The sequence below is a fragment of the Muntiacus reevesi genome, chromosome 12 (genome assembly GCF_963930625.1).
Source record: "Muntiacus reevesi chromosome 12, mMunRee1.1, whole genome shotgun sequence".
Classification (NCBI taxonomy): domain Eukaryota; kingdom Metazoa; phylum Chordata; class Mammalia; order Artiodactyla; family Cervidae; genus Muntiacus; species Muntiacus reevesi.
The window spans coordinates 11,558,325-11,585,983 of record NC_089260.1 but is presented as its reverse complement, the minus strand read 5'-3'; the positions used below and the strand labels follow the sequence as shown (position 1 = coordinate 11,585,983).

General features: G+C 39.8%; 1 protein-coding gene across 4 annotated transcripts in view; it reads right to left on the bottom strand.

The window, feature by feature from the left end:
* The window catches only part of ESRP1 (epithelial splicing regulatory protein 1), a 57,149-nt gene that overhangs the window by 20,364 nt on the left and 9,126 nt on the right, over positions 1 to 27,659 (bottom strand). For 3 of the 4 annotated variants that reach the window (XM_065903216.1, XM_065903214.1, XM_065903215.1), the window contains exons 5-13: positions 17,904 to 18,002; positions 17,688 to 17,742; positions 16,322 to 16,432; positions 16,062 to 16,194; positions 15,925 to 15,967; positions 13,582 to 13,883; positions 10,490 to 10,708; positions 7,865 to 8,063; positions 4,911 to 5,079 (exon numbers count right to left, since the gene is read on the bottom strand). In XM_065903216.1, the coding sequence (XP_065759288.1) occupies positions 4,911 to 5,079; positions 7,865 to 8,063; positions 10,490 to 10,708; positions 13,582 to 13,883; positions 15,925 to 15,967; positions 16,062 to 16,194; positions 16,322 to 16,432; positions 17,688 to 17,742; positions 17,904 to 18,002 (1,330 nt within the window). The remainder of the gene's footprint in view (positions 1 to 4,910; positions 5,080 to 7,864; positions 8,064 to 10,489; positions 10,709 to 13,581; positions 13,884 to 15,924; positions 15,968 to 16,061; positions 16,195 to 16,321; positions 16,433 to 17,687; positions 17,743 to 17,903; positions 18,003 to 27,659) is intronic. The other variant, XM_065903213.1, reaches the window with a different exon arrangement.

Sequence of the window (27,659 nt, the reverse complement as noted above, 5' to 3'; positions counted from 1 at the left end):
AGCTATGCTTGAAAATAACATTTTTAAGAAAAAGAATAGAGGGGGAAAAACCTTATATATTGAAATCAATTAAGTGTTTTGAGTAAAGTTTTTTCCTTGAAGTCTGTTGCACTTAATACTTTTCTACCATGTTAAAAAGAATTTTAAGTATATTTTAAATTCCCTGAGTTACTCATTATATAAGGTCTTTAGTAAACAACTATTTCTTCCATGAAACTACACTGAATTCTCAGGCACTGATAGTATATAGTCTACTGCCCACAACAGTTCTTGCTTATGTCACTTAGAAATGATATTCAAATTGGGAAAGAAAAAAAAAAGTTGTTTCCACCAATAGAAATTATCTGGTGCTTCTTCATTATTACATTGCTGATATTGCATTAATATCACATTTTACAACATTCTAGTGTCATTTTACTGCATGCTGAGTTCCAGCTTGCATTTGTGACACTAAGTATTTGTTATAAAATAAAAAGAAAATTTTAAAATAATTTTTAAACAATTCTTTCTTTTTCTTGGTCCTATCAGAAAGCTTTCAGCAAGTAAATCTGGCTTCCCCAGTGACTCAGTGGAGAAGAATCCACCCGCCAAGCCGGAGACATGGCTCAGTCCCTGGATCAGGAAGATCCGCTGGAGAAGGCAACGGCAACCCATTCCGGTGTTCTTTCCTGAGAAATCCCATGGACAGAGGAGCCCTGTGGGCTACAGTCCCTGGGGTCACAAAAAGAGTTGGACACGACTTAGCGACTAAACAAGGTAAAGTGTATATGGAAAGCCTCTTACTGCTTGTTACATGGCGTGTGAACCTATACTTATCTCAATAAAACAAAGGAGACTGGAGCAAGAAAGTCAAGTGTTTCAAAACAGCAGATGCAAGCATCTCTCAGAGGGTTGGTATTCTTTCGGTTCAAGTGCAAAGAATTTCAGAAGAGAATACAAAAATGACATGACAAACCAAACACTGCAGAATGTTTCACTTTTACTAAATTCATGTATTTAACGCTTGGGTAGAAAGGAGCTGATTTCACATAACGGTTATCCCAAGAAATAAAAGGATCACCCATCCCACCCCCAACCTTTCTCGTGGGCATGCAAATAAAGCATTCCTCATTAAAAATGTCAAGCATACCCTTGCCCTCTACTTTGGTTCAAGGTGAAGATGTTATTACTTATATGTCCTACAAAAGGTGAGGCAATGGATATACATAAGACATTTATGTTAATCCATCTTTCTTTAAATTATATGACATTTAGCTGAAGATCTAGCATGTTTCTTACCTGTGCTTATAGCTCTGATGCAAAAGAGAATATTCTTTTCAAAGAAAAATGAGACGTCAGAACAAAAGGCAGGACTTTATGCAATGGGAGAGAAAAGGTGTAATGGGAGAGAAGTTTTGAGAGATAAGCAGGGTGGGCATCAACATTTCTTCTGTATCCCAGGCTAAGCTCTGGCATACCAGGTACCTGAAACCTTCTTTCAAGTGGAGAAAGTAAAAAACCAATGTTCTTAAGCAGAAAATAGAACCACTTGTTTTAATTTCACTAGCTCTTCAAGATGCTGTTGTCACAGCCATATATTTAGACTGCTAAAAACTCATCTAGTAATAAACAAAAAGCAATTCACTGATTCATTGCTTTTTTCCTTACATGTTCCTCAAGTAATCCAAATCCTTATGGTGAGAGATGCTATCAATATGTTCTCAGAGCAACACCCACTGGAAGATATACCAAATAGGAGGAAATAAAATAAGAACAAATGCCCTCTAGCGGAAGGAGCCCTTTGAAGTCACTGACTGCACAGGGATGAATTCTGTCAGCTACCCTATGGCAGAAAGGGTTTATTTTTTTTGTGGGAGGTTCATATTTTATTAACCCTAATATTCCAAATGTGCTGCACACAGAGGTAATGAATAACAGCTTGCCCAGATAAATTTTAAATTATAAACAAAAAAAATAAAATTAAATAAAATTATAAACAGGTAAAAATCAGTATCATTTTCTGAGGTGCCTGCTTTTAAAAGTTTGCAAAATATGTTAGCATCTTTAAAGTAATGCACACACACACACACACACACACACACACACACACACAAAGTAATGAACATATGGCATTAATCTGAAGTCAGACAGACAGCTTTCATTTAAAAAGTGGAGGGACAAAAAAACAAAATAAAATAAAAAGTGGAGGGACAACATCCTATGATAAACTGTAATGGAAAAGAACAAGAAAAAGAAAATGTGTATAACTAATCATCTTGTACAGCAGAAATAAACACAACTTTGTAAATCAACTATACTTCAATAAAGTATTTTAAAGTGGAGGGAATTTAAACTTATTTCTAACTTGAAAAGAGACTAACTCCAGACTTCCATTTAATATCTTGTTTTAGCCTGAAGTATGCTATTTCCCATTTTCCTACACATCAGTAAATAAGCCAAAATATACTTTCAACATTTACATTACAGAGTCTCAAATGCCTTAGTCATGTGAGGTTAAAAATTAATGGTGTTCTCCCAAAACTATGAAATATTTTATGGCTTTTGGAATATTTTTTTAGATTATATCAGACTTTAAGTCTGGTTAACAGAACATTCCAATGTTTGAACACTTTGTTCGTGTGGATAATTTCCTAGAATGAGGGAAATGAAAATTCAAATAATGAAACACACTAGGAGTTATTTGGAAATATTAATTTAAATACAGCACACAAGCATGATTTAAAAATCCCACTTTTGTGAAATTGTTCCATAGAGGTATTTAACGATCAGTATGAGGTTTAATAGAGAAAGATACAATTAGATGTCTATAAAAATAAAGGAATTTTAAAATTATGACATATTTTCATTCTTAGAAAGTTACATGAATGGGAAGTAACTTGTTAGTTATCATGGGGAGTTACAAGAGTGACGTAAATTTACAGATATTCCTTAGGCAAGAAGTCAGTGACATAGTGGCAGGTCGAAAAAAACAAACCAAGCGTATGTTAGTATGTCACATTATTTACAAGCACACAGATGTGTATGTTCTCAAATTGATAACTGAGGTTACTTTTGGACTTAAGAGTTGTGTAAAATCTGAATCTACTTTTACTCACTACCTCTATCCTCTTAGACTTAATAAGGAGGACATCACAAACTTTAAAACTACTAGTAGAAAAAAATTACAGGAACTATCAAGCCATAAATCAGTTTCTCTTACCTTTGGGGCTTTACTTCCAGACTTAAGCTCCCAACTCACTATGATGGGAAACTATTTCTAAGAGATTCCTTCTTTTAACAGTGTCCAGAGTAAGGCAATGATGGAATTGGATATTCTGCAAGTATATTACAGTCACAAGAAATTGCCCCCAACACCCAGGGGCACAGAGCATTCCACTCCTGGCATTCTGATGGCATAAGAAAGGAAGACCAAGATCTTAAAACCAGAGCCGCGACCAGCAAGAAGTGACTGTCACAGGGTCCAGAGAAGGTGACAGATTGGGACTGGAGTGGGTGCCTGACACAGCCTCAACCAAGAACAATTACTCACGCTTCCGAGCCTTTTCAAACTTTCAAAAGCTGATGATTATCATGGCTTTCTCACTGTTCTTCTTCCCCAACAGAATAAAGAACATTTTCAATATTTTCCACTTAAAAACCAAAATGAATGTTTTTAAAATTCCTATAAAAACAAATTTATTGGCTAGAAGCTTCACTGCTACCAAGATCTCAATGCTCTTGCTCCCTATGAGGAAACTGTAGATGGAGAGGGTACAGAAATACAGTGTGACAGGGAATTCCCTGGTGGTCCAGCGGTTAGGACTCCACACCTCATTGCAGGGGACTCAGGTTTGATCCCTAGTCAGGAAACTAAGATCCCGAAAGCCATGCAAGCAAGGCCAAAAAAACTCCCCAGCCAAACAAACAAGCAATAAAACCAAAAAACCCAGTGTGACATAACACAAGAGATCAGACAGGTAAGCCAAAACCTCACATGGACACTGGTGGATGTGTCCAAAACATCCATATTAAACAGCTTGAAAAGGAAAAAACTTAAAAAAAAATTTTGAGCAATATTGCTTGTGCCAAAGTAAAATTTTTATTTTAATAAAGTGAACTGGTTAGTAACTAAACAAAGACTTACCAAAAAAAAATTTTTTTTTTAAAGAAAAATTGAGAATGAGAGGACATTATGCATCCAAGTTAGAATCACAGGCAATCAGACCCGGGAGGGATTCAGGGACTCCAGAAACATGGCTGATCCCATCACTGTGTAAGAACCAGAAAGGTTAAGTGAACTGCTGCAGGCAGAAGAAGAGATGAGACTGATGAATTTCTCTCCATTATATCCTGTTGCCTCCAAGAAACAGGATACAACTTTTAGTTGAGATACAGAATACAACTTTTAGTTGAGAACAACTAAAAGTTTGAGAACAACTAAAAGTAATCAGATTTAAAATACGGAAGAAAGTACTGGAAAATCTCACTCTGGACTTGTTATTAAAGACTTAGAGGGAAAGAATACAAGCCCTGTAAAATTTAAAACAGTCTTTATCTATTTTGGGCTGACATGCATTCTTAAAAATTAACTGCCCTCACCACAGATTTTCTCATTTTGTAATTCATTCACATGATACTGTCACTCTTTTATAATGATTACTGGGCTAACTCACCAGCAGCCCTAAAACAGAAGGAAAAAAGGAAAGTTGTATACCCAAGTAAGCTAAAAGACGATGCTGTCCATAAGAGATGGATAAAAAAGTAAACATTCTGGTTGTCTTTTAGCAACCTTCCTGGACAGAGATATACATGACCAGAAACTGCAGCCTGCATGCTAACCTCCACGTGGCGGGCGACGCTCTTCTGCAGACTCGGGCAGCATGGAAGGAATCCTGAGTTCCTGCCCATCACCTCCTCCCCCAGAGCCTCACCTGGGGTAGTAGGCCGTGTAGTTCATGAAGAGCTGGGTGCCCGCGGGGTAGTACGCCGTGGAGGGCTGCAGCGCCCGCGGGTTCAGGAGCACCGAGGGCTGGTAAATGGCAGCTTCGGTAGGAATAACCGCTGCAGGCGCTGGGAATGTGTAGGAGGGAGGAGACAGGCCTAAACAAAGAGAGAGAGAGGCCGTGAGATATATTAGTGACAGTGACACGGGCAATCACTGAAGCCACGAGGCCGCCCTTCCACACGCACATTCGCAAGAGAGACCAGTTCCCTATACCGCCCCAAGCAGCTGCCTTTTGAGTACATAGATAATGCCTACAAGCAATCTCAAATCTCACACACTCCATCTACCTAAAGAATGGGTCTTAGTCTGAAATTTGAAAAAAAAAAAAAAAAAAAAAAAAACCAGTACCAAGTGGACTTTCAAGTCTTCTAAAATTTCATGACACATGGTTTTTATCTTCCCTGCTCCTAAGTGCAAGAAACCACAAACTAACTCTTTGAGGAAAGAAACATGGGACAGACTGACATTTCATTTAACTTCAAACTAAAAGCTTTCTCTTCTCCCCCCTTTGAGAGCTATACTGCCAGTCCATCTTGTTATCGACTCTACAGCACAGCATGAGGACAGTTACAGTAAAATACTATTCACCAGGGCCATGGACTATGCCAAAGCAGAGACTTTGACAGAGTGAACTAACCTAAAAGAAGTAGATTATCTCTGTATTGTGCACACTTCAAGGCAACCCAGAAGATGGGTTTTCAAAACTAATCGACATCTTCAGACCAGTGCAAAAAAAGAAAAAAGTCAGATTCCTTGAAAAAGAACCCTGAAGAAATAGTATGTGCATGTCTTCCTGAGAGTCAGCTGATGAAAAGTGGATTCAGATTAAATTAGAAAGGACTGGATTTTCTGTCTTCTGGTGATGCAAAGTCTTTGAGGACAGCAACTCACTTAAGTCAGACCATGTGCTGGTCACTAGCTCTAAGGTGTGGGATGAGCACAGCTCTCCAGGACATCTGTGCCCAATAAGAGAGATGACGAGAGGTGGCCTGAATGTGAGCTCCCAGACTTCAGTTTTCAAACCCAGGAGGCCCAGTGGGTAACATTTCACAGGAAAACCTCCTTCGTATCCATCAAAAACTGCTACATGTTAGATACCTGATGTGTAGATAGTTTTAAAATTATGATCTCTGGCCTGAAAAAGTCCAGAGAAAGGGCAAACAGAACTGAGGCACCTAAGTCATAAAGAGAGGGTCACCTGAAGTGAGTCGGCAGAAAAAAATAAGTGCAGTAGAACAAGCATCCCTGAAGACGGAAATGGCAACCCACTCCAGTATTCTTGCCTGGAGAGTTTCCATGGACAGAGGAGCCTGGCAGGCTACAGTCCAAGGGGTCACAAGAGTCGGACACGACTAAGCAACTAAACCACCAGAACAAGCATAATAGAAAATGCACAAATTGGTTCTGATTTTTTTAAATGAGCAAACTCTTCCATTAAAATGACAAACAGCTGAATTTTAATTAACATTTTTAGAAGGTAATAAAAATATGGATGTAAGTTTTTATGTAAAACTGCATTTAAATTTTGAAAAATTATTATTTTAGGGTTTGTGATGGGGGGAGGAGAAATACAAGTCTTATGAAGCCTGTAATGACCATTTTTTCCACTAGCAAGAGAAAAATAAAAAGGTATCACAGTAAAAGAACTGGGGTTATATATGATGGAGAAATTCCCTTATCTTACAATGCTTGATAGATTATCAGTAAAGGAAATTGTAAAAGTTACTGATATTATCAGTGGTTTATGGACAGGAAACACACAACAGATTGCATTAAGATATCCACTTGAGCCCAGTAAGAATGTTTTAAACTTTATAGTCATTAGTGATCAACTCTTAGATATTCACCAACAGCAAGCAGCAGATAAATGGAATATTAGCATTTAGGAATTCCAAGGGCAATAAAGGATTAAGCCCTACCAAATGTTCTATGAATAATACTTTATCAAATAGGTTTATTGGTATGGATTCCTCTTTACTAGAAAGTGATGTCTTAATTCTCCACATTTTATTGGAATCAAGCACACCATCCAGTTCACTTTCTTAGTTATCTTTGGACTATACTTTGAGTGCTACATTCTTTAAACATACCCAACATACTTACTAAGAAAATGTCTTATTCAAAACTGAAAACTTTGTCACGAAATTGAAGTTTTGAACATCAGATCCCCAAATGTTCCTTAGTCGTGGACCAGAACTTGGTCTCCATGCTAAAGGGCTTATTCCTCTCAAACAGGATTCCAGATGGCTTGCACCCAGGTGCCAATGAGCAACAGCACGGCTTGATTTAAGCACTGATCCTGTGATCCAATGGTAACTTTGGCTAATTTATTTACGCATTTTAGTTTTTACTAACTTGCTCATTCTAGATACCCTAGAGAGCAAGAGAGATGCTCTTCAGGTTATCCTTCCCCCCAAATACTTAATGCTCAAAAAATTAAAAATGCAAAATGGGCATTGAATTACCCTTTGCTTTAAAGAAAAAAAAAAAAAAGAAACCCACGATATGTTGCAGGAAAAAAACAAAAAGGATCTGTCATACTTATTTTACCTTTAAATGCGTATTAAAATATCTACATAGCCAGGTTGCCTCCCAGAGTCAGTGCTTATCTTGAGCACACTAAGCTTCAGAAATCAAGTGCTTATCACTGGAAAAGCAAGAATATAATTTGAAAGGAGGTATTTGTAGCATCTCTAATTATGGGTGTCCACAACCAAGGTCTTAAATGATTATCAGATACTACCGATTTCAGATGGGAAAGCCTTATGTAACCACCTCACCTGCCTTAGAAAGAACCAGGGGCACAGAAAGTTATGAAAGCAGCTTAAGCACCTACCAGCGTATAGCGTAGAATAGCGCCAAGACCCAAGAAAAACTTACATGGTAACTTACATGGCGGTGGGGATAAGCCATTTCGATTTAAAGTGCCCCCCATTAACACAAAGTTCATCTCCTCAGCTGAACACTGAAAGACTTCAACATATCTGTCCTTCATGGTTTTTTTATGACACTTCTGTGCAGCCATAAATGCTCTGTCCGCAGACTTCATCTGGATAAAGGCATCTCCTGACGGGCGGCCCTGAGCGCGTAAGGAAGAATAAAAAGAAAAGGAGACTGTCTCCTTCAACAAGGAAGTGGTTGCTTACAAAACATGCACAGTGACAATCACCCATGGTACAGACATTTTAGCCACAAAATCTGGGTGACAGCAAGATCTACTGAAACCTGGCTTATGTTTCATCACCTAATCAACAGAATTGCCCACAAAACCTTGAAGAAATAAGTTTTGAGAGCTCATAGCTGAAAGCGATCCTTTTTGGGTTTTTAATAAACTAGAAATGGATTTATGGGATTTTGAAAGGGTCTCTTTGTGACTGTGGTTTTGAAATATAGGATTGTACACTGGGTTTCTTCCCCTTTCTGAAAAATCTGATTAAATCTCACTCAACTGAGAAAAGCTAGTAACAGAACCAGGATTAGAGCTTTACCCATCCTCCTACGTGAAAATGAACAAACCAGTGTTTTCTATGGGTTCCCAAGTCTGCCCCTCACTGACGTGTAACATCCCTCTTCCTCCTCCCTGAAGCCTACCTAGACTGGGGTGTGGCCTGCAGATGGGGAAGGAGGAGAGGAGCTGGGATTGCAGAGCACGGTGAAGGCGGCCAGAGCTGGAGCACCAGCTGCGTGGGAGCCCTCCTCATCTCTCCCTTGGCATCTCCATTTTAAACCTTGGCCAACAGATGCCTATAGACATTTCCCCTGTTACTAACAGCTTGCTAAAAATCTTACTTAAAACAAAACTGGTGGATCTCTGCTACCCAGGACCAGAATGCCTTAGTCTTATTTAACATAGACATTTTATGGGAGAGAGAAAAAAAAAGATACAACTGGCTTATAAGACTCCTTTTTTTATTTTATGGGTTTCTTGATAGTCTCTAAGGGACTAGTTATGGCAAATGATTACCATGCAAGTTACCATCAGAGTTACCATACCAGGGAAATTAAGGACACCAAGGAAACCCAGTCCAAGATGGAAAACTAACATCTTCAAGGCAGTTAAGAGCTTATCCATCATCAAAGAAGCACTTCTCCCAGGTGCAATCACAGTAGGTCACAAGGGTCAATGAGAGGCAAATCTGTCCACGGTTGTTAATCAAAGAGTAATAGCCCCTAGATTACTAGAAATGGTGACTCAGAACCCAAACAATTCCCTGGTGATGCTGGCTTGTGGGGAATTTGCTTCAAAAGGACTCCCATCAGTGAAGCATGCCGAGAGGAGTCCTAGCTGGATAAAAAGTCACACAGCTCAAAAGTGTCGTGAGAGCGAGCACGTGTGAGTGTGGAGCATCAACCAGGGACTCAGTGTCTTCTGGTTCCCTGTACCCAGTGGCGTGCAGTTTCCAGTGAGACAGGATTATGGTTATGAATGTGACCCATCTTCACAAGAAAATAGAAAGTGGGAAACTCGCAGTTTAGGAAAAGTGGGTATTTCTAACACAAACCTATATTCAGACTATAATGCACAGAAAACATCTTTTCAAAAATTAATACAACTTGGTTTTTTAGTAAACAGCTCCAAAATTTTAATTAGAATTACATGCTATATGGGTATTTAGAGTTCTGTCCTGCTTATGATAACACAACATACTGGCAAATTGCCCAGCAACTAATATAAATTAACTTTATTTAAAGAGCAAGAGATACCAAGTTGAGACCTATTTTTAATATGCTTAGAATATATATAGCAAACTGTAAGAATCTGGTTAGATTTTCATAGAGGATTCTCAACAACTAGGGCGCTAATGGTAAAGACCAGCCTGCCAAAGCAGGAGACGTAAGAGACACGGGTTTGACCTCTGGTTCGGGAAGATCCCCTGGAGAAGAGCATGGCAACTCGCTCCAGTATTCCTGACTGGAGAATCCCATGGACAGAGGAACCTGGAGGGCTGACATCCGGTGGGTTGCAAAGAGTCGGACACGACTGAAATGACTTGGCATGCACGCAAATAAACTAATACATTTGAATGTCTTTTATGATCACATACTGTTCCAAGTGGTATAGATAGAAGTTCTTCCTGAGTTTGCACTCTACTAAATGTGATTTGATAGCTACATGAAATAAGCCATTTCTAAATCATCTATGGATACAAAATACTTGGGAGCACAGACATGCTCATTGCTTTTAAATGTTGTCTATGATGGCTTTCTTACTCCAGCAGAATTCAGCAGTTGCAGTAGTAAAATGCTGATAATGCCTTTTTCTCTGACCTGATGCTATTGATGACTTGGTGGATGTATGTGATAATGGAATCAAAGCTGAATCTGAATTACTGTACCAACTCTAGCATTCTTTCTGGAGCTCATCTTAGAAGATCTCTTGCATTTATAGTTAAATTGTTCCTGCAAAACTTACTATACAAACAGATAAACACTTGTTACTTGTTTACTGAGGAGTGTCTTTAAAAAGCAGCAGCAGATCGGTTTCCCAGTAAGTGTTTTTCTTACCTGGTGATTCAGTACCATGTGGACCCCATGAGTTCGGATATCAGTGGAAAACTCCCCCAGGAAGTCGAGGATATCCTCAATTGTGGCCGCATAGGGAAGACCTCGAAGGCGTATACAGTCTCTAACGTTTGTGGGGGGCACAAACTGCTGAGGTAGTACTGGAATAATGGGAGGGGTTGGAAGTGGAATGAGAGGAGCCGAGGAGAATCGATTCAGCACCTGCGCTCGAAGCAAAACAGAAGTGATTTAGAGCTTGGCTACTGCAACGCCGCCTGCAGGCCAGGGCTGGCGTCCCTGGGGAATGGCTAGAAATGCATCCTCTCAGCTCCACCCCGACCCAGTCCACAGGAGTCTTCAGTTTAACAAGATCCCTCGGTGATCAACCAGCATATAAAGTTTGAGAAGCACTCATGCAGAAAGTCGTTCATGCTTTTCAGCTGGGAGAGCATGAACCCACTTTTATTAGAGGCATTGTGAGGTATACGCCACACACAACACAATGAACTTAGATTAAGGACTTATTGACCCGGACAAATGCATCACTATCTGCTTTGAGAAAGTACTCAAGTCTGCTGCTTTTCAGGACATATTGTTAAAATGTGGACTTATGGACAACCTATTAGATTTTATTTAATTAAATAGTGCTTCTCTCAATATTATCTTCACATTCCACCTCCAAACTCAAGAAATATAAAGAAAACGACACAGTAAAGGAACCACAGGTCAAATAGTGACTCTCAATTATATTAAAATATGTCACATTTATAATGATATATAAAGCAGAATGCCTGGATAACATAAACCTGAAAAGAAAAATCCATTAGTGAAAATAAAAATCAATTTCCACGTGAATTTGAGACAGTGGCAAAAAAGAGGATCCTATCTTTTAAATTTAAGGAATTCAGCTCTCTTGAGAATGGATAGAGGTCAGGTACATTTTGGAATGGAGAAAGAACTGCTCCCAGGCAAAACTCATGTTACACGGTTGTTGTCTACTTCTGTGTAGTTTAGAGGACGCCTATTAGTTGATAATATGAGGAGGTCCTTGTGCAAATGCCATGTGTGGAATCCCCAGGATTTCTGAACCATTTACCACTATAACCTTTATCAGCTCATGTGGTGGTGGTCTATTCGCTAAGTTGTTCCCGACTCTTGGAACCCCAAGGACTGTAGCCTACCAGGCTTCTCTGCCCATGACATTCTCCAGGCAAGAATACTGGAGTGGGTTGCCATTTCCCTCTCCAGGGGATCTTCCCAACCCGGGAATCGAACCCAGGTCCCCTGCATTGCAGGCAGATTCTTTACCGACTGAGCTATGAGGGCAGCCCAACTAGTTAACAGCTCATAACTAAAAATATAAGACAATCCATAAACTCCCCCCAAACTGCCCTAACTTCCTCACTCACAGCCTGTCCAATTGCTAGGTGAATAAGAGGTGACAACAATAAAAAGGAAACACAACACAGCCAAAGAGAAAGCAAGACTTTGAGAAAATATACAAACAATCCAGACACAGTACAAACATTAGGGGGAAGAACATGAATAGAAAACAAATGTGGTTATAAACAAACTTGGGACAGGAAATGATCTAGCACCTACAGTACCTGCCAAACAGAAGGTGAGTAAAAAGTTCCTAAGTGATTACTAGTAGCAAAGACAGCGGAAAGTCTAAGACAACTTCAGTACTTACTAAATAAATTATTAGAGATGGGAGGCAGGAAAGGGAAAACTCCCCCCTACACTCAAAACCACCTATGGCAGAGTCATAGAGACAGCATACTCTACATCCAAGCCAATAAATACACAGTACCCAAGGCTCTGGGGTAATACATTCTGGGGCATGATTTCCATGAAACAGGTCTTTTGAATTAAAGATGTAAAATTAAAATTTCACCCCCCACCTCTAGTTTGGGAAGGGTGTTTTAAGCCTTAAGCATGCCCAGCATATTTTAGAGATTCAGAATTTATGATACTCACTTTCAACAAGTACAGAATTGTTTATACTACAAGTATGCTCATAGTTTAAGATTCAAGAGCACCAGTACAACAGAACACAGAATAAATGTAGCATTTCATTTACATTTATTTGAGGCATAAAAATCAATCTGATATAATAGCAGGGGATGGTTCTATTTAATTTTGGAGAATTATTTTAAATCATTACAATGGGCTTTGCAGAAGCTAAACAAAATCATTCTAGGAACTCACTGAAATAACGGTAGAGTCAGTGTCTAAACTGCTTGCAAAAAAGACCAAAGAAAATCACCGAAATGACTATATCCTACTATCGAATCAAGCAGAATAAGTTGAAGAGCCATGTTAAACAGTCCATAATGATCGCAGGTGCAAAGCTAACTGACCCCTGAAGTGAAATGATCAGCTTGTAAGTCAAGAACAGCTGAAAGGCTTGAGACCCTAGAGATGGCTTTATGCTTGGATCTTGGCATGTTTTCATGAATTGACATCCGCATCTCAAAAAGAGTGCTCAGTTCTGAAAGGGATGACCAGCAGCAGGACAAAAGGACACTTTGCACTCTCCCATTAGTATGAAACTGATCAAGCCTTTTGGGAAATAAATTTGGCAAGACATTAAAACCGTATATCCCTACATCCAGTTCTAAAGAAATCAGTCAGAAACTGACCGTTTTATTAGCATGTTTACCAAGAAATTTCTAATGATAGAAGGAAAAAAAAAAAAAACCCCCCGGCACAATACTTTCTAAATTAATTATATGCTGCTGTTAGACATAGAATGAAAGATTGAATTTTTTTCTGTGTGTACATTAAGATAATAGTGGCTCTCATTTAATTACAGAGTAAGATTTTTTTCACATGCTTATACTTTCTGTAATGTCCAAATTTTATTTCCAAGTTTTAATTTAGCACACTGGATAATGTAGGATCATAAATAACAAATAGGAACTATATTCAATATCTTGTAATACCTTATAATGGAAAAAATCTGAAAAAGAATATACATATATATATAACTGCTTTGCTATATACCTAAAACATTGCAAACGAACTATATTTTAATTAAAAAATAAATTAGTTAAACAAAAAGAGGATAGAAATAATGCCAAGCTACCAACCTGCTGAACTTCAGCTGCTGTGCTCCTGAAGAGTTCGATGTATCTTTTTCCCAACAGGTCTTTATGCTTCCTCAGTGCGTTCTGGGCGTATTCCTCGCAAGCAAAGAGGACAAAAGCATCCCCCGTGGGCCTACCATCCGGGTAGGTAACAAAGAGGATGCCTTCCTTCCCCCCAGTGATGGGGCAATGCTGTCCAAAGAAGGCCACCACTTCATCAGCCGTGGCCGTGAAGGGGAGCCCCCGCATGCGGACAATAACTTGGTTTTCCTTGGAGAGAAACTGGGCCACCTCATTGGATGTACCTGGGAACACCAACAGAGGAGGCACAGGGAGAAACGGTTAAGACATCAACTCCGCCAAAATTAAAATGGTGAGATCTTTGGCAATGCCCCGAATTTATAATTAAGATCTGCACTACCAAATGAATTCATAGTAATAGCCCAGGAATCAGAACTCTCTTCCAACTAATTTGCAACTTCCACCCTACCATTTTCATAAAATACCTCTCTTAATTTAGGAAAGTAGCCATACAGTTAAATCATGGACTAACAATCACATTCTTGGAGGAAAAGCAACTAGTCATAATGGTTAAGGGTTAATCCTGAAGCTAGAATGCCTGGGTGCAACTGTGGCTATTTATCATTTTCCAGGCTGTGACCTCAGTCAAGTTTAATCTCTGTACCTCAGTTTGCTCATCTGTAAAATGGGAGTAAAATTACCTACCTCATAAATTATGAGAATAAGTGATTACATACAGAGCACTTAGTGATTTTTGTTATTATTTTCCTAATTACTTTTTATTAGGAAAGGTCCAAACATACTCAAGCAGAGAGGATAATGAACGTATTTGGCAGCTAGTTTCAACATTTATCAATATTCTGCTGAACATGAAGCATTTTGTCCAGTGCTGCCTTGCAGCAAATACTCAAACACTCGGTCAACTTTGCCACCTGTGATGTACAATGTTATCTACCATGGAACCTCAGAAGACCGTAGCACTTCAAAATATACTTTATCCCCAATGAATATCAAACATTGGAAACCCTATTAAACTTGAAGTTTTGAATTTGGAAGCCTTGGTTCATTTCAAGAAATAAGTGCAAGAAATATACCAGCAGATTGTATTAACAGAATGCAGTTACTACAAGTTTTACAGTTGTAAAGATTTTTATAAGAGATAAATAATAAAATGATAATGAAGGGGTATAAAAGTTCTCTGTATTTAAGTGAAAGCCACCTTGGCATATTTTGGCAATATGTGTCAAAAACCCCTTAAGATGTCCATATTCTTTGATCTAGTTATCTCGTTTTTAGGAATTTATCCTAATGAGTGGCACATACAGAGATACAAAAGTATTCACTGCAACATATAGAGTGAAAAGTTGGGCAATTGGAGCTTGTTTCCAACACGATTGTTTTTATAAAAAATTATGGTAAATTGCATGTGTGTGTTCAAGTGAAAGTGAAGTCGCTCGGTCGTGTCCGACTCGCAGCGACCCCATGGACTGTAGCCTACCAGGCTCCTCGTCCATGAGATTTTCTGGGCAAGAGTACTGGAGTGGGTTGCCATTTCCTTCTCCAGGGGATCTTCCTGACCCAGGGATCAAACCCTCATCTCGTGCCTCTCCTTACTGGCAGGTGGATTCTTTACCACTAGCGCCACCTGGGAAGCCCAGCAATGAGCACTGAGGAAAACTGAGATATTTAAGAAGATATTCACAATATACTAAAAGAAGAAAGGAAATTAAAGCAACATGAGGAAAGAAAAACATCTGTTGGACAAACCACAGTTGACATTTTTTAAGCATCTGTTATTTTTAAAGTTACTCTAGAATTGGATAAAGACTTCCTATTCCTACTTCTTTTTGACCATACTACTTCAAAATCACACATTCTAAAATACTAGAAGCCAGAAAGCTACCATGTTCCTGGCCACTAATGAGTTATGAAGTTGAGAGAAAAATTAGAAGCAGATATGCAACGATTCCAGCTATTTAGGTATGGCCGTTATGGCTGTTTGAAAGTTTTCAGACTATTTAATTTCTTTCATGAACTACTCTTTCCCTTTATACATGACTTTACATGTACCCTGTGGCCTTTGTATACAAGTATCTTTAATTGCTATTTAACTACAGTTGGTTGACTTAAGCCTTAGGACAAGTGTTACACAGTACACGACCTGATACCACTGGATATTTCTTCCTCCTATCGAAAGAATAAAAGTCAATTCCTATGTTTCATTGGGAGTAAAAAAACATTCATGAGTGTATTTATCTGCCTTTGGTATAGAAGTAGAATTTTAGATCCTTCTCAATATAGCCACATTGTATGGAAGGTACTCACCGCCAGCAATTTTAAGAAAATCTTCACCGGTTGCTTTGTAAACCTAAGGAAAGACAAAGGGAAATGAAATGCAGTTTCTGAGCCTTGTGACGTGCACCCTCGTGCAGGAGGCCAGGCTTGTCAGGCCGAGTACCTACCTCGATGTACCGGCTCCCCATGTGGTGTTTGTGTCTCTGCAGAGCTAGGTCTCTGTGCTCCTCGCTCACAAACCTAACCAGGGCTTCTCCGTTCCTCCGCCCCTGGGCATTCAGACAAAGAGCGGCACCGCCCCTTTGAAAAATAACCAAACAGAAAACAATGGGGGAGACAAATAACAGTAAGGAGGAAAAAAAATGACACAACATCTATGTATCCCCTTTGGGACTGTTAAGTCAAATAGAGATTAAGGAAAACCAACTTGGCAATGTTGAGTCCTTTGAAGAATCTTGCAATATCTTGATCCGAAGACTGCCATGGTAAACCTCGTGCCCTGACCACTGTGTTGTCATCGATAAGTTCCATCTTGCTGCTGTGGATCAAGCAAAACTTCAGCTTGTGTGATTAATGCTGGGCAGTCTGACCTGTTACCCCCTCCTAAGACAACTGGCCTATTTGCACTTGAGCTATTCTTCATTTGGAGTTCAGACAGACTTGTCATACTGCCCACTGTACTTCGTAACTTCAAAAATTCTGTGGGTATGTAGTTCAAAGTATTCTTTAGGTGGGTAACTAACTATACAAAGGCAACTGCCTATGCAAGTTCAGCACAGCTTGCTCACCCAGCAAACCACCTATCAGCTAAGCTGCTGCTTCCTTGCTCTCACAAGAACCCAAGATCAATTCATAGGAAGAAAAATCCTCCCAACAGCCTGATGGCCTGTAAGTTCCTAGAGCTGAGAAGGGTAGGTTTAAACTCATTCTCTGATCTGGTCAGTACATCAGTGGGGTTTAGATCCAGCTTGACCGCAAAAACTTAAGATTCCCATAAAGCTGGTAATTAACCCACATCAGTAATGCGTGCACGTGGTCAGAAGTCTGCCATTAAAATATCTCCCCTATCAAACAGGGAGGCATCACAGAGTATTTATGGAAATGCTTGGGAGTTCCCACACCTTAATGAGTCATTTGTAAATCACCTATTCTATATTTTGACATCTTTTGATGTTCTATTCCTCCCATATTTTTATTTTCAGTACTCTGAGGACATTTTCTTAATGAGTCACTTTTCCCACAACTAAATAGGCCTCAGTGTCTCTCTAATGGCCAAAGATGTCAGAAGTTTCTGTTCACTTCAGGCACCAAGTAATCTCATGCAAGCCACTGCAGTGATGTACAAACAGGTCTACCTGTGATCACAAACAGAGATACCACCGTCTCATACTTCTCCCCAGTTATTTCCCGTGCTTCAAAGTAGGACCTGATAGAACATACTTAAAATTATCTCCGTAAAAACCTTGTGAACTCTTTTAAGCCCTGTGATTTTTCCCCTTGGAAGTTTTCCAGCGAGGATGGACAGTTCAGAGAGGCTAAAATCAAAATCACAGATAGGAACATAAGCTGTCCCTAAGGTCATAGTGACTAAGGATACAAATATTTCATTAAATGTTAATTCCAACATCCCAGCTCACTTTAAATCACAATCTCCTTTAATGAATGACGGACTAGTAAAAAAATGGATAGCCAAAAGGGTCAGTAAAGTCACTAAAATATAAGGGGAGTTAAATACCACAATATGAATGAAAACACATTGAAAGACTCAAATGGAGTAGTATGCAAGTACTTACCAAGTGCCACTTTCAAATTTGTAATTTACTCTCTCAGGATCTGAAAACCTGTGATCTAAAATGAGAACATACAAGTCATCCTTTTAGCTGGAGAGAAAGCTGGGAGTGCGTGTGGGTGTGGGTGTGTGTGGGGCAGAACAGGACTCAGCAGCTTAAGTGATGGAAAGTGGATGGGATCAGATTCTAGGTCCCCACTGTTATAACACCAATACTTACTGTAAGGGTCTGAAATCATTGCTAAGATTATATTTCCCATATCTTCAACTTGAGATGCTCCATACCGGGAGGTTGAACTATTCTTCTCAAAATTTAAACCTGGGAAATTAAGTTGAGGAAATATTTTGGGGAGGTAAAATGAGCTTGCTTTTAACCCCAAATTAAACTGTCATGGAGCCAAGAAGAAGTCAAGTAAAATGCATCTAGACTGAAAATTCTTTGAGTCCTCAGAACAGTTGCTTCCCATCAGTCTGGACTTTACCCACAGTTCCTGAAGTATCCAATTGCCCCTTTGGACTAAGATGGCCAAATCAATCCTGTCCCGAGGAATAATACCAGGAATAAAATGTTTACTGAGGGGTAGCAAATGCATGAATAATGAGCATTTTACTGTCAAACCATGAAGTATACAGTGAAATTAACAGAATCCCTACCTTACCTTCATAGCACAGGCAGGCAACGACCATGCTGACCTAAAGATACAGCTATATCTACCAAAATCACAAGGTATTAAATGGCTTTAAGCCTAATGTTCAAAAACTTTTCGGAATACTGATAACACTGTATCTCTGATATTATTTTTATCCTGAACTCCTTTTTACAAGATTTTTGGAGTCCCATAACACAGCTATCTTGGATGGCAACAAATGCTTGTCTTTTCAGAGTAGATGTATAGAAACAACTCAAGTACTCAGGGCCAACAGTGACCAATGTGACTTCTGATCAAGTGAGTACACTGTCTGGATAAGCCAGGAAACATGGCTTTTAAGAAATGCTTGGCTCAAGTTGTGTTGAGGGTGCAACCAAAAGAGGTTTCTGCCAGGTTTTATCAATTTGCAGTCTAAAGCATGTGACTTTGTCAAAATAGTCACCTTAGAAAGCCAACAGTCATTAAAATGGTTCATTTTTTTATTTTCAAGCTTCAGTGCTATAGTTACTTTGTCATGAATTCACTTTAAGTTTTATGGTGTAGTACAATGCACATAACAAATAATACTATAGGACTACCTTTTCTTGAGTTTAAAATGAAAACAGCCGTCTGCGTGGTGGTGGTTAAAACGTTTGCCTCATTTTATAAAAATGTTTTGTGATTGGTATTTTGTAATATGGGTAAAAAATGGACAAATATTAATAAAAAGTAGGTAACATTTAACTGCAAATAAAGAGGATACAATGTAAAAACAACTCAGAGATCTCTTTCCCACCAAGAATTATAGCCAGTCTTCTGAATGAGTAATATTCTTTTCTATTCTCAATTCAAAATCCTTTTCTATTTCACACCCATTGGCTTCCTCTTTCCCTTCTCCAATAAACAGACATTGCATTGCTTTCCCCCACGCTAGGCAAATTTATTTTTCTGTTGTCCTTCAACCAGTTCCATTTCTCTGTAGTTAAATACACTACATGTAGAAAGGCAGCCATATGTTCCTTGGCAAATTACTTAACCCCACAAAACTTCATGCTATTTGTAAAGCCAAAGTCGTGATCATCTTTACCTTCCTGGACTTTTGTGAAGATTAAATGAGATAAAACAAGCTGAGGACACAAAGCAGGCATTTAATACTTGAAGCTCCCCACTTTTAGGTGACCAACTTTCATAACCCATGATAAGGACACTTTAAGAGGGTCACATTTATGACTAAAAAAAAATCTGAGCTCACCAGATGCCTATTTGTATACTCATAGGATAATCATCAAGCTAAAATGGTGGATAATTTCTGCATTCCCCCTGTAGCCTCACCCTTTACATTAATCACCAAGTGATGAAATAAATGTGCTGCCCACTGAGGGATTAGAAAATCAATCCCAGGAGATGTTCAAGCAACCGAGTAACGACCGCTGACTGGGGTCATTAAAATGATTGTCCTTGGTCAATCTATGACAAAGGAGGCAAGACTACACGATGTTGGAAACAGTCTCTTCAACAGATGGTGCTGGGAAAACTGGACAACTACTTGTAAAAAAAAAAAAATGAAATTAGATCATTCTTTAACACGATACACAAAAAGAAGCCCAAAATGGATTAACGACCTAAATATAAGATCAGATACAATAAAACTCTTAGAGGAAAACACTGGCAGAACACTTTCTGACATAAACTGCAGCAGTATCTTTTTTCGACCCATCTACCAGAATAATGGAAATAAAAACAAAAGTAAACAAATGGGACCTGCTGCTGCTAAGTCGCTTCAGTCGTGTCCGACTCTGTGCAACCCTCTAGATGGCAGCCCACCAGGCTCCCCCGTCCCTGGGATTCTCCAGGCAAAAACACTGGAGTGGGTTGCCATTTCCTTCTCCAATGCATGAAAGTGAGAAGTGAAAGTGAAGTTGCTCAGTCGTGTCCAACTCTTCACAACCCCATGGACTGCAGCCTACCAGGCTCCTCCGTTCATGGGATTTTCCAGGCAAGAGTATTGGAGTGGGGTGCCATTGCCTTCTCCGCAAATGGGACCTACTTCAACTCAAAAGCTTTTGCACAGCAAAAGAAACAACAAATCAAAAAGACAACTCGCAGACTGGGAGAAAATATTTGCAAATGATATGACTGTCAACAGATTAGTTTCCAAAATTTACAAACAGCTCATGATGCTTAACAACATTAAAACAAACAAGTTACTCAACAAATGGGCAGAAGACCTAAATAGACATTTCACCAAAGGAGACATATAGATGGCCAAGAGACACATGAAAGATGTTCAACGTCACTAATGATTGGAGAAATGTGAATCAAAACTACAAACTACAATGAGATATCACCTCACACCAGCCAGAATGGGTATCAACAAAAAAGATCCAGAAACAATAAATGCTGGAGAGGGCATAGAGAGAAGAACCCTCCTACACTGTTGGTGGGAATGTAAATTGATACAGCCACTACGGAGAACAGTAGGGAGACTCCTTAAAAAACTAAGAAACAGTGCTACCATATGACCCTACAGTCGCACAACTGGGCACATGTTCGTGCTTCTGCGTGCTCAGCCTGACTCTGTGTGACCCTATGGATTGTAGCCTCCCAGGCTCTGTCCCTGAGATCCTCCCTGTGAGAATACTGGAGTGGGTTGCCATGCCTTTCTGCAGGGGATCTCCCCAACCCAGGGATCAAACCCGAGTCTGTCTCTTGCATTGGCAGGCGGGTTCTTTACTACCAGCACCACCCGGGAAGAATGTGCAGAACGAGCTCGGGTGTGCTCAGTCGAAGCACTGAGCATGTATATTCAAAGAAAAACATGATCTGAAAGGATACACGCGCCCCAGTGTTCACTGCAGCACTGCTGACAAAAGCAGCCTAAGTGTTCCTTAACAGAGGAAGGGATAAGGAGGATATGGTACGTATACACAACGGAGTATCACTCAGCCATTAAAAAGAATGAAATAATGCCATTTGCAGCAACATGGATGGGCCTAGAGACTGTCATACTGAATGAAGTCAGAGGAAGGAGAAATACTGTGTGATATCCCTTATATGCAGAATCTAAACAGAAACGATACAAATGAACTTACCAAACAGAAAAGACTCACACACTTAGAGAATGAACTTACAGTTCCCTGGACACACTGCATTTTAAATGGATAACCAACAAGGACCTACTGTATAGCATAGGGAACTCTGCCCCATGTTATGTGGAAGCTGGATGGGAGGGCAGTCTGGGGAAGAATGGATCCATGTATATGTATGACTGAGTCCATTCCCTGCTACCTGAAACTATCATAACATTGTCTATGCCCCAATACAAAATAAGAAGCTTTTTAAAAAAATGATCATCATTGGAAGACTGTACTGTATTTATGAATTCAGGGCCATTTTCAAAGAATGTAATGACAGGACAGAAAAACTGGAGCCAAAAGATGAAGATGCTTTAGGAAGACAACTGCCCTAAGTTTTCTGGGGAGATGGGAGGGACTTTAAGGGCCTTCACAGAACTAAGAGCTATGACTAGCCATAATGTATCATGTAAACTATGCCACCAATCGTCTAGAACCCTGCAATTCTTATAACACTTTCCCTCTTGTAAGGGCCTACAATGAAGTAAAGAGAAGGGTATCCAAGAAACAGACCAATCCCATCCATCATGAAAGCAAGGTTTCTCAACCTCAGCGTCAGTGGCATGTAGGGCAGATAAATCTTTGTTGGGAGTGGGGGTGGTGGCGTGTGTACTACAGGATTTTTAGTACCATGCTAACCTCTGCCAACTGCTAGTTTTAACAATTAAAAACGTCTCCTCCCACCCCCCAAAAAAGTCTCCAGATCTTTGCCAAGTGTCCCCAAGTGGGCAAATCTAGCCCAGGTTGAGAAACACCATTAAAAGCTAACAGCTCCAAACAGTGGCAACTTAACCCCTTACTACAGATTCAGAGAAAAGTTTTATATGTTAGGAGATCATTACTGGACAGAAAGTTTGAAGATATCTGACCAAGGAAACGCTGCATAAGACAATTTGATGTTTTGGTAAAACTCTGATCAGGAGACACATAGACACATACCCTACACCTTAAGGAACATGGATGAAAACACAGCATAAGGCAATCCTTGACCCTCACTCAATTTTTGGGCAGCCCAGAGAAAAGTATAGCTTTCCTGTTTTTGAAAGGATTGTAAAGAACGAATGAGAAGCGATTGTATGTGGCCTGCAAAATCTAAAACATTGATTCTCTAGCCCTATAGCGAATAGGATTGCTAACTTCTGATTTGGAAGAATAAAATTGCCAAAAATAGAGAATGCTACAGAAATATTTGCCACATTGTAACTTTCTATCCCAAAACAGAATCTTGGGGGGAAATTAAACTTTGAAGGAACTGGATGGGGAGAGTATGCTTCATTCAAACCAGTTTTTTCTCTTCTGTAAATGACAAGAGGCATAAGCTTTCTCACCTCTGCTCAGGTAACTCCCCTATAAAATCCTCTTATTTTCATAATCCCTTAACCAAATTAGACCATGGGTCACTCCCACTCAGCACCAACGCCTTCCCTAACTGCTTGAGGTCACAACCATCAATCTGAGTTGATTAGATACTATTTCTATACAATATTAATATGACTCTCGTCAACTCTACTTTGCATTTCCTGAGCACAGGTTCCCTCTGATCTCTTTCCATCTACCACAGTACCTATTAACTTCTAAGATTCTACTGACATAAATGGTGATATTTATTACACACCATTCTGTGCCAAACACTATTTCCTCCTGTACTATGCAGTAGTCCTGCCAGGTGGATAACAGTGAAACCAAACAGATGATGGAACTCGGATGGAGAGAAGGTCTGTAACTCACTCCAGTTCCCCAGCTGGTAGGTAATGGAGCTGGAATTATCATACAGTTCTGATCTGACTGTGTGCATGCAATTCGCCGCCCCGAGATAAGCAGCTCTGTTTGTTCTGAGCAACCGTTTGTGAGAAGCTTTCTAAATGTATATATGACACGTGTATGTATGGCTGAGTCCCTTCACTGTCCACCTGAAACTACCACAACACTGTTGATGGGCTATACTCCAATACGAAATTAAAAGTTTAAAGTTTGAAAACCAATGAACAGAAAAGGCGACTAAGTGACTAAACTCTCTAGCATGGGTCATGATCCCGTCTGAACTACAGTCTGAACCTGAGAATACTCGGATTACATGTTAAGCAGACATCCTCTCAGTTGTACTCAAGCCAAGAAGGCATTCTATTCAGTTTAACTCTTAAAACCAACCTATGGAAGCTACTTTCGGAATAATGCATGTAATAAAATAATAATTAGCACATAAATATATGAAAGTCAAGTGAAAAAGATGGATCAGAAGTAACAACGTGAAGTACCCTGTTTGTGTAGAATGGATCTGCACCTGAAGAATTATTTTACTGAACTCGACTTTTTGAATTAAGACTGTGTTGTAGACATTTGGCTAACCAGGTTCCACATAACAGGTCCCAACATGTTTCCCTTCAAGTCATCACACAACCAGTAAGATCAGCAGCTCTGAGCTCCTAGCAACTTTTAAAAGTCACCCAACCTCCTGCATGCCCAAACCACCCAGCACCCACACCACTCTCTTCGGAAGATTCATTAAGTTTTGAGTAATTCTTACCGGAATGTAACATGAACAACACACAGAGGAGAGTTTAGTACCGATTCTCTCTGCTATCAATTCATAATTATATACTGAATGACCTGCTCCGCGTCTGATCTTGAGGGAAGGAGAGATGAGCCTGTCTCCTGATTTACGGTTCCTCATGCAACTTAGTCATTCTCCCTCGAGGCGGCCACAACAGCACTAACAGGCTTGGCCAGCTCTGCAAATGAGACACGCTGGGAGGAAACGCAGAAGGGTAAAGCCAGACATGTGGGAACAAAATGGGCGTTCCAGGCTGCAACTGAGCTGAGGGCTGCATTTACACAGAACTCGGACACGGCGGAGACCTCGCTGGTAGCTGAACAGAGGGCGCCACGCCGGTGAAGCAGATTTCAGGACTTAACCCATGCTTATACTCTCTGAAGGCAGAATTTAGAGAGAAAGTTTTCAGAACACATCAGTATCAACTGATCCATTCAAAAGAAGTTCCCTTTTCTCACGGCCTGAAAAGCGACACGTTTCGTTTCAGAACACTCAATTTTCCCTGGTAAACAGCATCTTTTTAAAACTAGTTTAAAACAAGTTTTTAGCTTCGAGGAGAAAGCACACATATAAAACAAAGGCATTGTGGAGCAACTAAATTTAAACTGTGTTAAAATTGCATCACAATTGGAAATTCCAACTCAAAGCCATTTTTCATTGTCATTAAACAGCAGCCCCCCACCTCTCGCCAAAGACAAGTTTGCTTCTTCCCTTCTACTGTTTCCTTTTTTATAGTCTAACACGGCTGCCTATATTGCCAGACAGACATTTTTCAATAAAATTTCTATGCTAAAGGAACAGAGGAATAGCAAGCATAAAAGACCACACAAAAAAGTTGAAACGATGCTCCAAATAAGAACAGAATTTCCTACAATTATGTGAAGGAAAAAAGGGAAAGTGATAAATTACCCTTATATGAGTTGCATAATTCAAAAACAGGTTCTAGGGAATTCTCTGGCAGTCCAGCGGACAGGATTCCGTGTTTCCACTGCAGGGGGCACAGTTCAATCCCTGGTCAGGGAACTAAGACCCCTCAAGCCACTGCTGAGTGGCCAAAAATAAAATAAAAAAATGAAACAGGTTGTATACATAATCTGCTATATTTTAAAGTAAGCTTTGAAAGAATCAAATAAGAATGCCACTATAAAAGAATGTAACTAAGATTCAAAGCAGCAAAAACTTTTTTTTAATAATAAATGCGGGGGAACATATATCCGTAGTTTGAACTTTTCCGCAGAAGCTTACACTTTCTAAGAGGGAGGGAAAAATGAGATTCATCCTAACAGCTACTACTTCAGGAGGTATTATTAACAAAAGCACAGAACTGACAAGTCAATCATACCTCCGAAGAAATAAGCTGGAAGTGGGGGCAAAACTTTCTACCTTAGAAAACGATATTTATATGGGATAAACAAATTAGGAAAGAGAGACTGCATGATAATGTTTTCCAAAGCCTTCTACAACAAAACAACTACCCTAGAATTCCCAAATTCACATTTTAAAAGTAAACTATTCTGTAATCAAAATAAACCACATAAAATTAACATAACAACTCTTGAGTGCTGGCCAAGAAAATACAGAATTTCTAGTCACACACACACACAAAAAAAGGATTTCTAGTCACGTTAACTCACTACACACCACAAACCAGGCTACTGGCCGATTTGGCTCACGCGATGGCCGTGTGGTACCAAAGATAATTTCTTCTCCACCCCAGCTAACAAGGTCAACTAGTAGCCCGGCTTATCTTGGTTATATTTTAAATCTCTTTCATGTACAAAAAGATACCGGGGAGGATTCAGAATCTGCCTCTGTTTTTTAAGAAGGGCAATGAAGATGTGTGCGACCACAAAGATCCAGTTCAACGAATCATAACAAACGAGTGGACTTCCCTGGCGGTCCAGTGGTTAAGAATCTGCCTGCCAACGCAGGGGACGCAGGCTCTGCTCCGGGAAGATGCCACATGCCTCGGAGTAACTAAGCCCCGAAGCCTCTACCAAGCCTGTGTCCCAGAGAGAAGCGACCACAAGAAGTCCGGACACCGCAACTAGAGAAAGACTTCTGGCAGCAACAAAGACCCAGCGAAAGCAAAACAACATTTTTAAAAATAAAAAACCAAATGAGCCACCATATTACCCAGCGATACCACTTCTAGGCATATACTCGAAGAAACCAAAACTGAAAAAGACACGTATATTCCAACGTTCACTGCAGCACCATTTACGATAGCTAGAACCTGGAAGCAACCTAGATGTCCATCGCCAGATGAATGGATCAAGAAGCTGTGGTACATATACACAAGAGAATATTACTCAGCCAAAAAAGGAATGCACTCGAGTCAGTTCTAACGAGGTGGAGGAACCTAGAGCCTATTATACAGAGTGAAGTTAAATCAAGAAAACAAATATCATATATTAATGCATATATATGGAATCTAAAAGGATGGTACTGACGAATCTGTTCAAAGAGCAACAGTGGATATACAGACAAGAGAACAGCCTTATGGACAGAGGGTGGGGAGGAGAGGGAGAGAGAAATGGAGACTCAAGAGAGAGGGGACACGTGTACACCTATTCACGTTGACGTATGACAGAAATCAGTATTGCAAACCAATCAATTAGAAATAAATATAAAAACAAGCACAAAAGTGCAGAATGAACCACAAGCACACAATTTTACAATGGAGAAGCTACATTAACCTTAAGATTACCTGTGCTAACATGTAGCTGACATGTTAAAAGGTCTACACCCCGTCTCACACAAGGTTAGAAAAAATGTAGGTGTAAAATAGTTTAGATAAGGTCTTAAATCAATAAGGAAGTCCTTTCAGTCATCGGCAGCTGGCTGTCTTTCTCCATGACACTCAACAACCCAGTCTACACTGGAGAGCGCACAGTAGGGAAAGCGGTGGCTGGGTGGCTGCATGAACCACATCATTATTCCTTACAATAGTTACGTCCATTTCAAGATGGGGAAACTGAGGCTGAAAGGTCCAGTAAAGTCACCCCCAGTAAATCTGACCCCAGAGCTCATGTTCTTACCACTCTGCCAGTAAGGCTATTATGTCCGTCTTTAATACATGGGGAAACAGGCCACTGTTGCCGTGTTAGTAGCATACCCACACAAACATGTATTGTTTACCCCCGTCACGAAGTGGTGCAACCAACACAGACACACTCCTACTAACACTCGGATGAACAGACAAGAGCGGTTTAGTGACTTTTTTTTTTTTTTTTTACTGTGATATTGTAAAGCTGCACTAGTGAAATGGCATTTGGTAATAACGTCAAACAGCATATATGGATGCAATACCCTACAACTGGGTCAAAATTTTACAAAATTAACTTCCCTTGCCCCCTAAATATTATAGTCTCAGGAAACAGAATATAAATTTATAAGGGAGATAATCTGTTTAAATAGGCAACCCCATGCTCATATAATCTTTACAAATTCTAGAATTTTATCCCCTAGTTAACAAGCAGGATATTTGCAATCAGACTCAGGTTCAAATGCTGCCATTTCTAACTCAAGACAAAAACCTCGAAGCCTCAGATTCCCTAGCTATAAAAAGGGGGCAATACTTCCTCCACTGGGTGCTTGGGAGGCTATTACTGGGATAAATAATAAACTCCCAATGAACAGTTCTCTACTTTCACGAGCTC